Source organism: Rhopilema esculentum, chromosome 2 (genome assembly GCF_057945365.1).
Source record: "Rhopilema esculentum isolate cy_ngs chromosome 2, ASM5794536v1, whole genome shotgun sequence".
In the NCBI taxonomy this organism is placed as follows: domain Eukaryota; kingdom Metazoa; phylum Cnidaria; class Scyphozoa; order Rhizostomeae; family Rhizostomatidae; genus Rhopilema; species Rhopilema esculentum.
Window position 1 is genome coordinate 5,892,467 of NC_142816.1, and position 11,529 is coordinate 5,903,995.

Sequence of the window (11,529 nt, forward strand, 5' to 3'; positions counted from 1 at the left end):
AGATGGAAAGAGGGATCTAAATTGACAACCAGTGCTGCTTGTTACCTAGCTTTAGAAGTAACTGACAACATGGAATTTTTCAAGACCACGGCCAAATTGAACTAGTTGTTTTTATCTGCTGTTCAGTTTGTTTGCAAAAATAAAATAATTTTTGGTAGGATTAGGAGGATTGCTTTAGTAAAATTGCTTAAAAGAGTGCATTTTCCAGGGGACTGGAAACATCAAAATTCGAAAATTGTCTGCTCCTTCGGCGGCAACCATGGTGCCGCCTCGGGTAGTTGCCCGTCCCGGTATACAGATTTGGCAAAACCATTAGGAAAGTCCGTTATTATCATTGTAAAATGAATGTTTTGAATTATATGCCACACAGTTAGATTGGCAAAATGTATTGCAGAGGTTCGTGACAGCAACTTAAGAATTTCAGGTAATTATTCTGTAATCAGGTAAATTTGTAGTCCACACCCCTCCCCCCCCCCCAACAAGGCTTGTCTGGCGACGGCCCTGGACAGAAAGGAAGAGCTGATTAGTACTAGCTTGGTAAAGGATGTTATTTTTTCAAGTAATGTTAATAATAACAATATTTGATTGTAAGATTCGTTTTTCTACAAATAGCTAAGCTAAAATAGATATTATATTCAATATTCGAAAATATACTCTAAATTATTTAAGTTGATTACGCTTAAAAAGTTTCAAGTGTTCATAATAGTTCAGAAGTGCATAAAATAATACAAAACAAAATGCTCTTTAGATTTATCAGAATCAACTGTAGGGAGGTGGCGGTAGTCCAGCTCCAAATGCAGTGGGCAGCTGACCTTCCATACCATATTGGGGAGGGGGTAAAAAGGCAGGTGCAATTGGGGCCATGGAGGGATGACCCATGTACATGAACCACCAGCTGTGTACGTCTATTGGGTAATCCGGACCTTTGTCTTGGTGTACCCACTTTGCAGAAACATCGGCAGAGAGAATAAGGTACCAGCCCATGTTGGCACATAACTTGCAAAGGTAGGACAACATGACACGCCCATGAGCTCCATCATGGCCTTTGAATCCATAACTCCATGGGTTTTCATTCAATTTCAATTCAGTGCTGGCACCGTAAAGCCTTTCACGCGAAACACCAAACAGCCAAACTCTCTTTACCTCTGCTACCAGAGCAGCAAGTAAATCGGGTGGTGCATTGATAAAGCGTATTTTATCTGTCCAGTTCAAAGAAATACAAAAAACAGGAGCAGAGCTTGGCTCGCATTTCTGAAAAGGAAGCACACTCTTGTCATTCAGTTTTCTTGTTAAATCAATGGAAATCTTGACTTTCCATCCAATGCGCAGCAATGCTTCAAATACCTTGCACATCAAAAATCGTGTATCGACAGCTTGTTCTCCATCAGCCCACCATGGTGTACCCTTCAACTTGAATTCATAAGCATTGAATTTTTGTTTTTCTTCCTGTATACCACGTGACCAGAACTGTGCGATTGCGCCTCTGACGGAATCGGTTGCATCTTTAGGGGCATCGATCATCCTCAGTCTGTCATTTCTGTTGAGACTCATCACAAAACCAACAAAATTGAAGCTAAGACTAGGCGCTGCAGGGTCGTACATGAAGAACAGAGTGTCTGCATTCCCTCTCAGGTTGCTGCTTCCATATAAAAACCACTGGCGCACCCCGAGCTCATTGATCAAGGCTTTCACCAGGGTCTTTGACTGTATGTTTTCTGGACCCCCCATAGAACACCAAGGGGTACCTTTGAGCTTAATTTCCAAAATATCGCCTTTGAGTTTTACATCTTGGATAGTTTGGGGCCAATTTTTCGCAACAACATCCTTAAAAAAGTCGTTGAAAGCTGGAGGAAAATCAATAAATTGAAGCTTGTCCCAACCGCTTACGCCAATACAGGCAAATGGAAACTGTGCTATCTGAGTCTGCTCTCGATGAAAAAGCCAACTTGCGAGGTCGACTGTTTGAGATAAATCGCTTGAAGCCAACAGTTTAAGGCCCTGGTTATGAAGGCGAAAAAGGAGTTGATTGGTAAACTTTCTGCATTCCATAGCTTGCTCCGCAGAAGAAAATTCGCAGAACGGATTGCCATGAACTTTGAATTCATAGCCACAACCGAGCTTTGCCTCTTCACTTTGAATTCCTTCGAAGAAAAATGCAAAGTTGTTAGTCGGTTGCAGATGTATTAATATGAGGATACAGGCCTTCCCGGGAAAGGCGTGGGATCGCACTCGCACGCGCTGGTACACGCCTCCCCACACCGAGATGTGTGTTTAATCGCACCCCTATTTTTGTAATAAGGTGACAAAAAACAAGAAATTGTTGTGTGTGTTGTATATTGATGTGTTTCACCGGTCTTGTCCGTCGTACTGGACTATCCACAATTCTTTGAAGTGGGGCAAGCGGGCAACGATGTATTTTTGTGCCGTTTTCAAATGGTGCCGTTTTCAATTCATGCCATTTTCAAATCGCGCCGTTTTCAAAACTGTTTTCATATCCCTTTTGATGAGAAACAATTGAAAGTTGGGGCCAAAATATTAACATTTTTCAAGGGTTTCATGAAGACTTTAGGCAAGAGGGATTGCTGGAAACTGCACCTAAAATATTTTCGGCATCAAATTGAGTAAAGATCTCTGGCAATTCCTTTATCGTTATTCCACCAGAGATATATATTGTTGAACTTGTGTGAAAACTGAAGAATTGACTTAAGAATGGGGGTTTTTAAGGCTCCATATACTATGTAATTAAACCTTTGTAGAAATAAGACAAAACACCAATAGCACTCCATCACACACCTAAAACAGTCTAGGGGGTGAAATGCCATTCTTGTGCTAATTTATTCCCATGAAGGCCTGAGGATATACACTCACTGTCCAACGTACACAAAATGCTATCGAATTAAAGGCAATCTTTGCCAACTTGCTGGTTATTATTTTTCATTGGCATTTTTCATGAAAGCTATGCACGAACGAGAGAGGCAATCAAGGTGAGAAATTTTACATAAAAAATTACAAGAATCACATTACATTCATTAAAAGGTTGGCAAACTTACAAAACAACTCCCAAAACTAATTGGGCTGGGGGTGGGGGCACAAGCATGATAGTTGAAAAATTGGATTTAGTAGGATTGTAAGGCAATGTGTGAAGGCCTAACAGTTTCTAAAACATTTTCCAAAAGGATAATCAATGTAAAAAAACTATAAGATATAATGTGAAAACAATATACATCCTATTTTTGGGGCATTGTCCAAGAGACTGTGTTCTTAATAGTGATTAATCAAATAAAATGAGAAAAGTATATGCCACAGGAATTTGTTGGAAAGTAATAAAGGGCTGCCTTGACTTGCACTCTAATGCAAAATTCTGCAGCTTCTTCAGACTTCATAAACAATCTTATTATTTTGCCTTGGATATTCAATAACAATTGGGAAAAAATTTTGCAACTGAAGATAATACTCCACAAAACTTGAATATCAGTTTAAAAAATTACAGCATTTAAACTTCAACAAGTTAAGAAATTGATGTTTCAATGTGTGTCCTGTGTCATACACCTTAAACGTATAGTTTAAAGTGGATCTCATAAAAGTAAAAACACAAATAATTAAAATATATACAATTAAACATTAAAGAGTGCAGAATCCTCTTAGGCATGCACACATGTTTGCATTCTTCTATCATCAAAATCTACGAATCAATTTCTACTAACAGTTATTAAAAAATTTGAGCAATTGAATAATCACCTTTCTTCCAATGTTGCAAGATCACATCCCGAATGATGTTGATTTCTTGATCAGTGGCATAAATTACCCTGATTCTGTCAGAATACCTGAATGTGACTGACATGTAGTCAAAGCCCGCAGGCATTGGAATGAGATTTGATTGGTTTCCACCCATTCTGATGTGAATGTATCTTTAAAGAAAGAAAAATCAATGTTTAAACTTACACTTATCATAAAAAAGGACATGTTAAATTCTAGAGAAAAAGGCAAGACTCCTTTTTACTGCACATAGTGTGTGACCACTGAATTGATAATTTGCACCAGGTTTTCTGTAGCTGTCATTAGCAAGTGATTGAGATTTCAGTTTGGTTTGACAGGTGCAGAGCCAAGGCTGTGGTGGGTAGTGACTCTTAGGGGGGCACAGCTTGCAAATTTTCCAACAATCCCCCCTCTCGGCAGCCCCGGCAATGGTCTCTACACAGATCTGTCACATAATTTCTTCTCTATGTAACCAGTTGAAATTTTCTTGACAGAAATGGCAGTAGGAAAAGGGCTGTAACACAAATGCATGCCCGAAAAAAGCAAAAACAGGAAGGCAATAAACAAGAAAGGAAGTTGCATATAAAGTACAGAGTTCACTTCATAGCTGTCAAGTTTATGTTCCCAGATATGTAAGATCTATTGTTTTACCTAGCTAGTAATATTTTTCTATTTTTACCTTCTATCGTTACTTACTTACTAAATGCGCGAAACTCACACAAAATGAGTGAAACTTGGAAACAATTTAGAGACTGCTGATATATTTATAATGTCCCTTTGATTTTTCTATCCATCATTTGGCTTCAACAAATAAAAATCCACATACCAAGGCAATAAGAAACCAAGTGCTAAGATGCCCAAAAATAAAAAACCATATAATGTGAATTCAATGATGTAGAGTTGATTATAACTGATTAATCTCTCAAAGATGGGTTGAAAATGATTCTTTTAATGATTACAGACAACTACATTAGAAAGATAAGATTCTTGTGCGTGAATGACTGGGTGTTTTATATCTTATTTTGCATGTTTGTTTTTCTGAAAAGTAACACTTTAAAACATGTTGATTACTGAAACCAATAGGAAATTAAAATAGAGTACGTTAATCCCGAGCTGACTGATAGGGTAATACCCATACTATGTGCTTGAATCATCAAATTCAAACTCATTGTAATATGACAACAGGACATTACTTACAAGTATAGGATTGCATTAAGATATAAGAAAATTATAATTTGCTTTAAGCATAATATCAGGTGTCAAGTGTCGAGTGCGCTAAGTCAAAGTGTTCTAGTTATGGGAGAGGGCTTGTTTGCCGGGGCGCCGTCGACCGTGGTACCAGATTTAGGCCCTGCACTTACATTGCCAATAGGGACGCTAAGCAGGGTTTAGACACCAAATCTTAAATTTATACTGCACTAGATTAAATTTAGGCCGTTCTTCAAGTTGAAGACTTCCGTAATAAGATCTGGCACCAAAACAGGACGAGGAAATGCGACTTTGCAAAATCAAAAATACAGAGAAAACCCGTTTGGGTAATCCCTCCTTCAACAATAGCCTTGCCTCTGCTTTCAGCGTTTCTATTCGTCTCCAATCATAAGCACATCAGAGTCACATCATAAACACATCACACCTGAGGCCCTGATAGTGATACGTAAAACAAACATATCCTTAAACAAAATTTTTACACATTAGACAAATATCGTGTCACTTACCTTCTTCCACTCTCATTCAGGACAGAAAGCGATCATTTTACGCAAACTTTGAATGAGATTGCTTTGTTTATGTGGTTCGTTGGAACAAAAAGGGGCATCTCAAAATTGCAAGCTCTGCACATTTTTGTAATTCTTTATGCTGCGCATTTCCAACAAACACCGCAGCTACAAGCAAACGTAATCATTTTTCAATACTTGCATTACGTAATTACATTAAACCAAATACCGAATGTCGTCCATTATTTTAACTTTGTAAGCTAACTTGTTCCTTTTTTATAAAGGTTGTAGCCTCAAATGGTCCACAAGTGAAAAAACCCATAATTATAATTAACTATGTATACTAGAAAACAACAAACAACTAATGTAGAAGTAAAAATATGTAAGAATAAAATAAGTTATCAAACAAAATTACGTAGATGTGCACAAAGAGTGCGTCAAACATGATTCCTGCAATTCAAAAGTCTGCGATAAAATTAGCTAAAGAACACTCTTATGTAACGTGACAAAATACTATTTTTAATATTTTTGAATTTTGACCACGCAGCAAAAATTATAACCATGAACATTTCTAAATATGCAAAATCAGATAAGCTATGGTCCAAAACCAGATGAGATTTGGCCAATGAAATATCATCTCAAAATTGCAAGCTCTGCATATTTTTGTAATTCATTATGCTGCGCATTTCCAACAAACACCGCAGTACAAGCAAACGTAATCATTTTTTAATACTTGCATTACGTAATTACATTTAACCAAATACCGAATGTCGTCCATTATTTTAACTTTGTCAGCTAACTTGTTCCTTTTTTATAAAGGTTGTAGCCTCAAATGGTCCACAAGTGAAAAAACCCATAATTATAATTAACTATGTATACTAGAAAACAACAAACAACTAATGTAGAAGTAAAAATATGTAAGAATAAAATAAGTTATCAAACAAAATTACGTAGATGTGCACAAAGAGTGCGTCAAACATGATTCCTGCAATTCAAAAGTCTGCGATAAAATTAGCTAAAGAACACTCTTATGTAACGTGACAAAATACTATTTTTAATATTTTTGAATTTTGACCACGCAGCAAAAATTATAACCATGAACATTTCTAATTATGCAAAATCAGATAAGCTTTGGTCCAAAACCAGATGAGATTTGGCCAATAAATTATCCAAAGTTTGCTAACGTAATACTGTTATTTTGGTTCTGTTCAGGATTGGTGGGGCAAGGGCCTGTGGCCATAGCTCAGATAATTCGTAACACCAAGATAAAATAATTTTTTTATCTTATTTTATATTGGTAACACCAATAACTGATTTTGCACATCTAGGAGTATTCCACAATGCTCTTTCAGATGATAAGATCAAAATTCAAAAATTTAAAGATAGAACTTCTAACGTCATAAATTAGGAAGTCTGTTGATATCAGACTGTCCTTATTCATTTCGTTCAACAATTAGGTGAACTTATCACCTAAACCAATATTCACGTGCATAATAGAGTATTAAGGCTGGTTTTCATATAACGTTTTTCGACGCATTTCATTGCAATTCAGGTTCCACGATCTTCACGTTAAATGAAAACCGAAAAACGTATTTCATCTTACTTCATCGTAATTCAACGTATTTTGCCGGGAGAAACAAAATTGTTTGATTTTTTCCGAAGAATTACGTTAAATTACGTTGAATAACGTTCTATTAGGATTATTTACGATAGGTGGTTTCATAAAATTTGGCCGGTTTTCATATAACGGAAAAAATCTTAATTGATCGTAGACTCTGAATTGCGATGAAATACGTTGAAATACGTTATATGAAAAACAGCCTTTAACGCATGCCGTCATCAAACGTCTTTTTTTAGAATGTTTCAATTTTGACCATGTCACCTGAAACAGCATTGTGTAACACCTTTGAATGTGCAAAACCAGCCAAACATGTTAAGAACTGGACGAGACAGTGTCCTTAATAGTTAAAGGCGATTTGCGGTTTTCTAACGGGCTACTGTTATTGTTTGCTGTTACGGTTACTGCTCGCGATACTGTTGAGGTTTGCTGACCAAGTTGTAAAGATCCTGTGCACATGTGGCCATAATGCAGCCAATTTCTAACAAAGATATCATAAACGATAATTCTAAAAACTTGTTTTACAATAACAGATAAAGCAGTTTACATTATTTCTTGAAGCAGAAATGAGGTGGCACCCAAGTAAGGGAGAGCATATAGTCTCTCAAATGCTTTCACTATTATATCAGTTAATGACAGGGGTGCCTTCCTAAAAATTTAACTGAGGGAGACTGTGCTGATGGAAACCTCTAGAAGCCACATCAAAGACCACACCCAATATACTTGCATTTGTGCATAAGTTTATCTGCAATTGTATATGAGATCATTCATTCGTAAAGACTTACAGAAATTGTTCTTTTATGAAGAATTAGAAACACAATAAAAAAGGTTTGTTCACAATGTCAGTTAAGGAGTTCGCCTAACTAAACATAAATTGGCTTGTTAAGAGGGGGCTGAGCCTCCTAAAATATCGAAATCCCGAAATTTTAATTATGGAGAGGAATGGCCTTAGCTAGGTAGTAAGAGGATAAATCAAATCTACATTTAGCACAACAGGATTCGTTTTGAGATCGCTACTTTCCACTTGGATCAGTCTTTTTTAGTGACCAACCTAATCAAGCTATCTTGGGGGTAATATAAAAAATAGAGAAGGATTGTCATCATTCTTTTACACTTATTTATCACTTCTTTATCTGTGTCATCATCATGACACTACGGCTGATTCCCAACTCAATCCCATCACATTCTAATTGACATGCCTTACATTAAAGCTTGAAGTTTCTTAAGAAACTTTGATTAAAGTACACGATCATGATAGCGCGATTAAGTGAGTCGTTTCAAAACAAAAGCGGTGCGGATGGAAGAGCTGGCGGAGGAGATGTATTCGCACGCATGAACCACCAACTGTAAACATCCCATGGACAATCGGGTGATTCATCATCCTGTATGATGATTGACGAAACATCAGCAGAGAAGATAAGGTACCAGCCTTTGACAAGACAGGAGTTGATTAAATACAACAGCAGCACACGAGCATGCGCACCGCCGTGCTCATCCCCCCATGGACAGCCTTTCAGTGCAACCTCGAAGCACTCTTCAAAACGATGTTCTTTAGCAATGCCAAGTAGCCAAAACCTTCTGATCTCAGATAGCAAATGCATTTCTAGATCCGATGGTGCATTAATTATGCGTATTTTGCTCGTCGAGTTGAACGAGAGGCAGAAGACTTGCGCTGAAACGGGGCTGCATTGATTGAATGTCAGCATGCATTTATCTAGGTTACACACTGTCAGATGCACAGCTGTTTGTATTCTCCAACCAATAGTCATCAATCCTTCAAAAAGTCTACAGAGCAGTTGGCGTGATGCAGCAGACTCCTTTCCACGTGTCATCCAAGGCCTGCCAGCCAACTTGAACTCAGTTGAATTGAATTTTTTCGTCTCTTGCTGAATTCCTCGTTTCCAAGTGTTTATAATGACATCTTTAACATGACAGGTTGCACTATCAGAAGCATCAATCAATCGCAAGCGATCAGTTTTCAACAAACTGATAGCCAAACTTTCTTTCGTTGTGAATGGAGCTTCCAGCAGTGGGTTGTACATGAAAAACAGTGTATCACCTTGGCCCACCAAATAGCTGCTTGAGTACAAAACCCACTGGCTTGAATTCAAATCATGAATAATGCTCTTTATGATAGTTTTCGCCTTTACGTTCAATTCAGTGTTGCTTGAACGCCATAAATCTTCTTTTAACTTGATTTGCAGACAGCCTTCGATATTCTTCGATTCCTTGATGTTTTCATGCTTTTCAACGGCGTCCTTTATGAGGTCGTGAAGAGCTGGAGGAAAATCTATGAGCTGAATAATATTTTTCTGCGAAAAACCAATGCACGCAAAACGATAGTCGGCCGGAGCAATCTGCTCTCGATGAAAAACCCAGGTAGTCAGGTCTTGGGTTCGAGAAAGGCACCCAGCGCCAATGAGCCTATATCCGAGCTTGTGCATGTCAGCAAGTAGATGGCTGGCAAACCGTTTGCAGTTGATTTCGTCATTACCAGATGCCCATGGACTGAATGGTGAGGTGTTGGTGATAAATTCGTATCCGGGTCCAAGAAGATTGGACTCCTTTTTTATTCCTATAAAAACAGGGCAAAAATAGTATTGTATATGATATAAAATGATAAACAATATACTATATTACACTGTTAGTGACATTGTTATGATAAGCTATGTTATGTACGTTATGTTATGTTATGTTATGTTATGTTATGTTGTGTCATGTTATGCTCTTGTTTTGTTATGTTATGCTCTGGTTTTGTTATGTTATGTTCTGGTTATATTATGTTATGTTATGTTATGTTATGTTATGTTATGTTATGTTATGTTATGTTATGTTATGTTATGTTATGTTATGTTATGTTATGTTATGTTATGTTATGTTATGTTATGTTATGTTATGTTATGCATCATATAAGACGATATTACAATTTTATACAATATAGTATAATGAAAAAATAATTTATTTTACTAACCTTTTTTCCAATGACGTAGAATAATATTTCTCAACGCATTTATTTCAACGTGTGTGCCATAAATCAGTCGTATACGGTCACCATATCTAAAGGTTATGGAGAAATATTCAAATCCATCAGGCGGTGGTATCAGATTCGTCAAAGTTTGTCCCATATTTTCCTGTTACTGTTAGTCGTCCGAATCCTGCAAAACAAGAATTAGTAATTTTGATGCATTTCAGCATTCGAAATTTTAATTGAGTTCCTTAATTGTGTATGCATTCCCTCTGACCCTTTACGTACAAAGCGGTCTAGGGTGGGGGGGGGGGGGCTGGGGGTCTTAGTTTAGCCAGCTGAAGCATCGATAGAAAAGTCGTCCAAAATTTCGCTATTCTGGCAAAGATTTGGAGTCACGATAGGCTAATGTCCCTAATTCTTTTGTCATCACCGTTGTCATTGACAAAAGCTCCTTCACAAAAACAATGGCTGCCACGAGGAATTTTTTGTTTTGCTATTCGATTCTTGTAAGTACCCTTGTGCATTCAGTTTATGAAAATGTTTGGCTAAAGTTATTATAGGCCGACACGAACCAGCCAAGCTTAATGCGGAAGAATTCCTGAAAATAGCCCTGTACTGTCAGTAGAAATTGGGCTAGCCCGGTCAAGTCAAGTTAGTTTAGTTAGGAAGTATTTCGAAAGAAGGTGGTTAAAGCCGCGCAAATTATTGCCACGCTTCACCTGTTTGCTTAGCAACTCTGCTTTCGTATCGTAGCCTATCTGACAACAACAGGCCTAATATAAAATTCAGTCGCAGCGAAAAAACATGCAGTGAAAAGATGATGCCGTGTATGCACTGAAATTTACTCGGACCTAGGTAGGTAGGTAGCATAAAAAATACTATACTTGCATCCGTGAGAATTCAAAATTTTTCAGCGTATTCCTTGGACCATAAAAAACCATACACATCAATCTTTACGCTGTCAAGCATGCAAATTTACGCCGTCATCAACTATAGATCATACACAAAATGAGCGATGCAACTAAAAATCTGAATGTTTTGTCAAACGTGCATTGTCAAGAGATGTATTAAAGAGAAACTTGAGCGACCTACCGAGCTAATGTCGATCCACGCTGCTGATGTGTTGTTTAGGTGCCTCCCTCTGCAGGCAAAGCAAAGAAAAACAAAAGAAGCTCAAACGATGGGCTGGTTCTATTATGATTTTGCGGTGCGATCGATAAGGGTGGTGGCGGCTGTATCCCACACATTGTCGAGGCTTGCAAGCTCCAGGGGTGTGTGTAGTGTAGTAGCTTGCTTTTGACCCCCTAAAAGTGGAGTTGTTGTCTTATCTTAGCCCCGTTCGTCAGGGACAAGTCTTTTCTAAAGAGGACAACCATAGTGGGCCCAGTGGCGTCGCCAGCTCGAAAAAACTGGGGTGGACACTGGACAAAACAAACTTTCTCGGCCACGCCCTTCAGACTCAAAATCGAAATCGA

At 37.8% G+C, this 11,529-nt stretch overlaps 2 protein-coding genes across 3 annotated transcripts; both read right to left on the bottom strand.

Annotated features, from left to right (window-relative positions):
• Window positions 1-547: 547 nt before the first annotated feature.
• Window positions 548-5,645, bottom strand: LOC135695398 (uncharacterized). Its single transcript, XM_065214478.2, has 3 exons — window positions 5,472-5,645; window positions 3,739-3,908; window positions 548-2,141 (listed from the first exon to the last, which is right to left on the bottom strand). The coding sequence occupies exons 2-3, from the start codon at window positions 3,890-3,892 to the stop codon at window positions 760-762; spliced, it is 1,536 nt and encodes a 511-aa protein (XP_065070550.2). The 5' UTR covers window positions 3,893-3,908; window positions 5,472-5,645; the 3' UTR covers window positions 548-759.
• Window positions 5,646-6,034: 389 nt separating this feature from the next.
• On the bottom strand, window positions 6,035-11,308 carry LOC135695400 (uncharacterized). Of its 2 annotated transcripts, none has more exons than XM_065214481.2 (3): window positions 11,147-11,308; window positions 10,058-10,241; window positions 6,035-9,661 (listed from the first exon to the last, which is right to left on the bottom strand). In XM_065214481.2, the coding sequence occupies exons 2-3, from the start codon at window positions 10,209-10,211 to the stop codon at window positions 8,364-8,366; spliced, it is 1,452 nt and encodes a 483-aa protein (XP_065070553.2). In that variant the 5' UTR covers window positions 10,212-10,241; window positions 11,147-11,308; the 3' UTR covers window positions 6,035-8,363. The 2 variants fall into 2 exon arrangements, with proteins under 2 accessions (XP_065070553.2, XP_088965370.1); XM_089109244.1 differs by lacking the exon at window positions 11,147-11,308 and adding an exon at window positions 10,943-11,127.
• Between the last annotated feature and the right edge of the window lie 221 nt (window positions 11,309-11,529).

Excerpts from the sequence above, each read along its gene's own strand:
- LOC135695398 (XM_065214478.2), bottom strand. The coding sequence starts at position 3,892 with ATGGGTGGAAACCAATCAAATCTCATTCCAATGCCTGCGGGCTTTGAC. Across the intron at positions 2,142-3,738 it reads CTTGCAACATTGGAAGAAAG|GAATTCAAAGTGAAGAGGCA; the intron begins GTGATTATTCAA and ends TTTTCTTCGAAG.
- LOC135695400 (XM_065214481.2), bottom strand. The coding sequence starts at position 10,211 with ATGGGACAAACTTTGACGAATCTGATACCACCGCCTGATGGATTTGAA. Across the intron at positions 9,662-10,057 it reads TCTACGTCATTGGAAAAAAG|GAATAAAAAAGGAGTCCAAT; the intron begins GTTAGTAAAATA and ends CTGTTTTTATAG.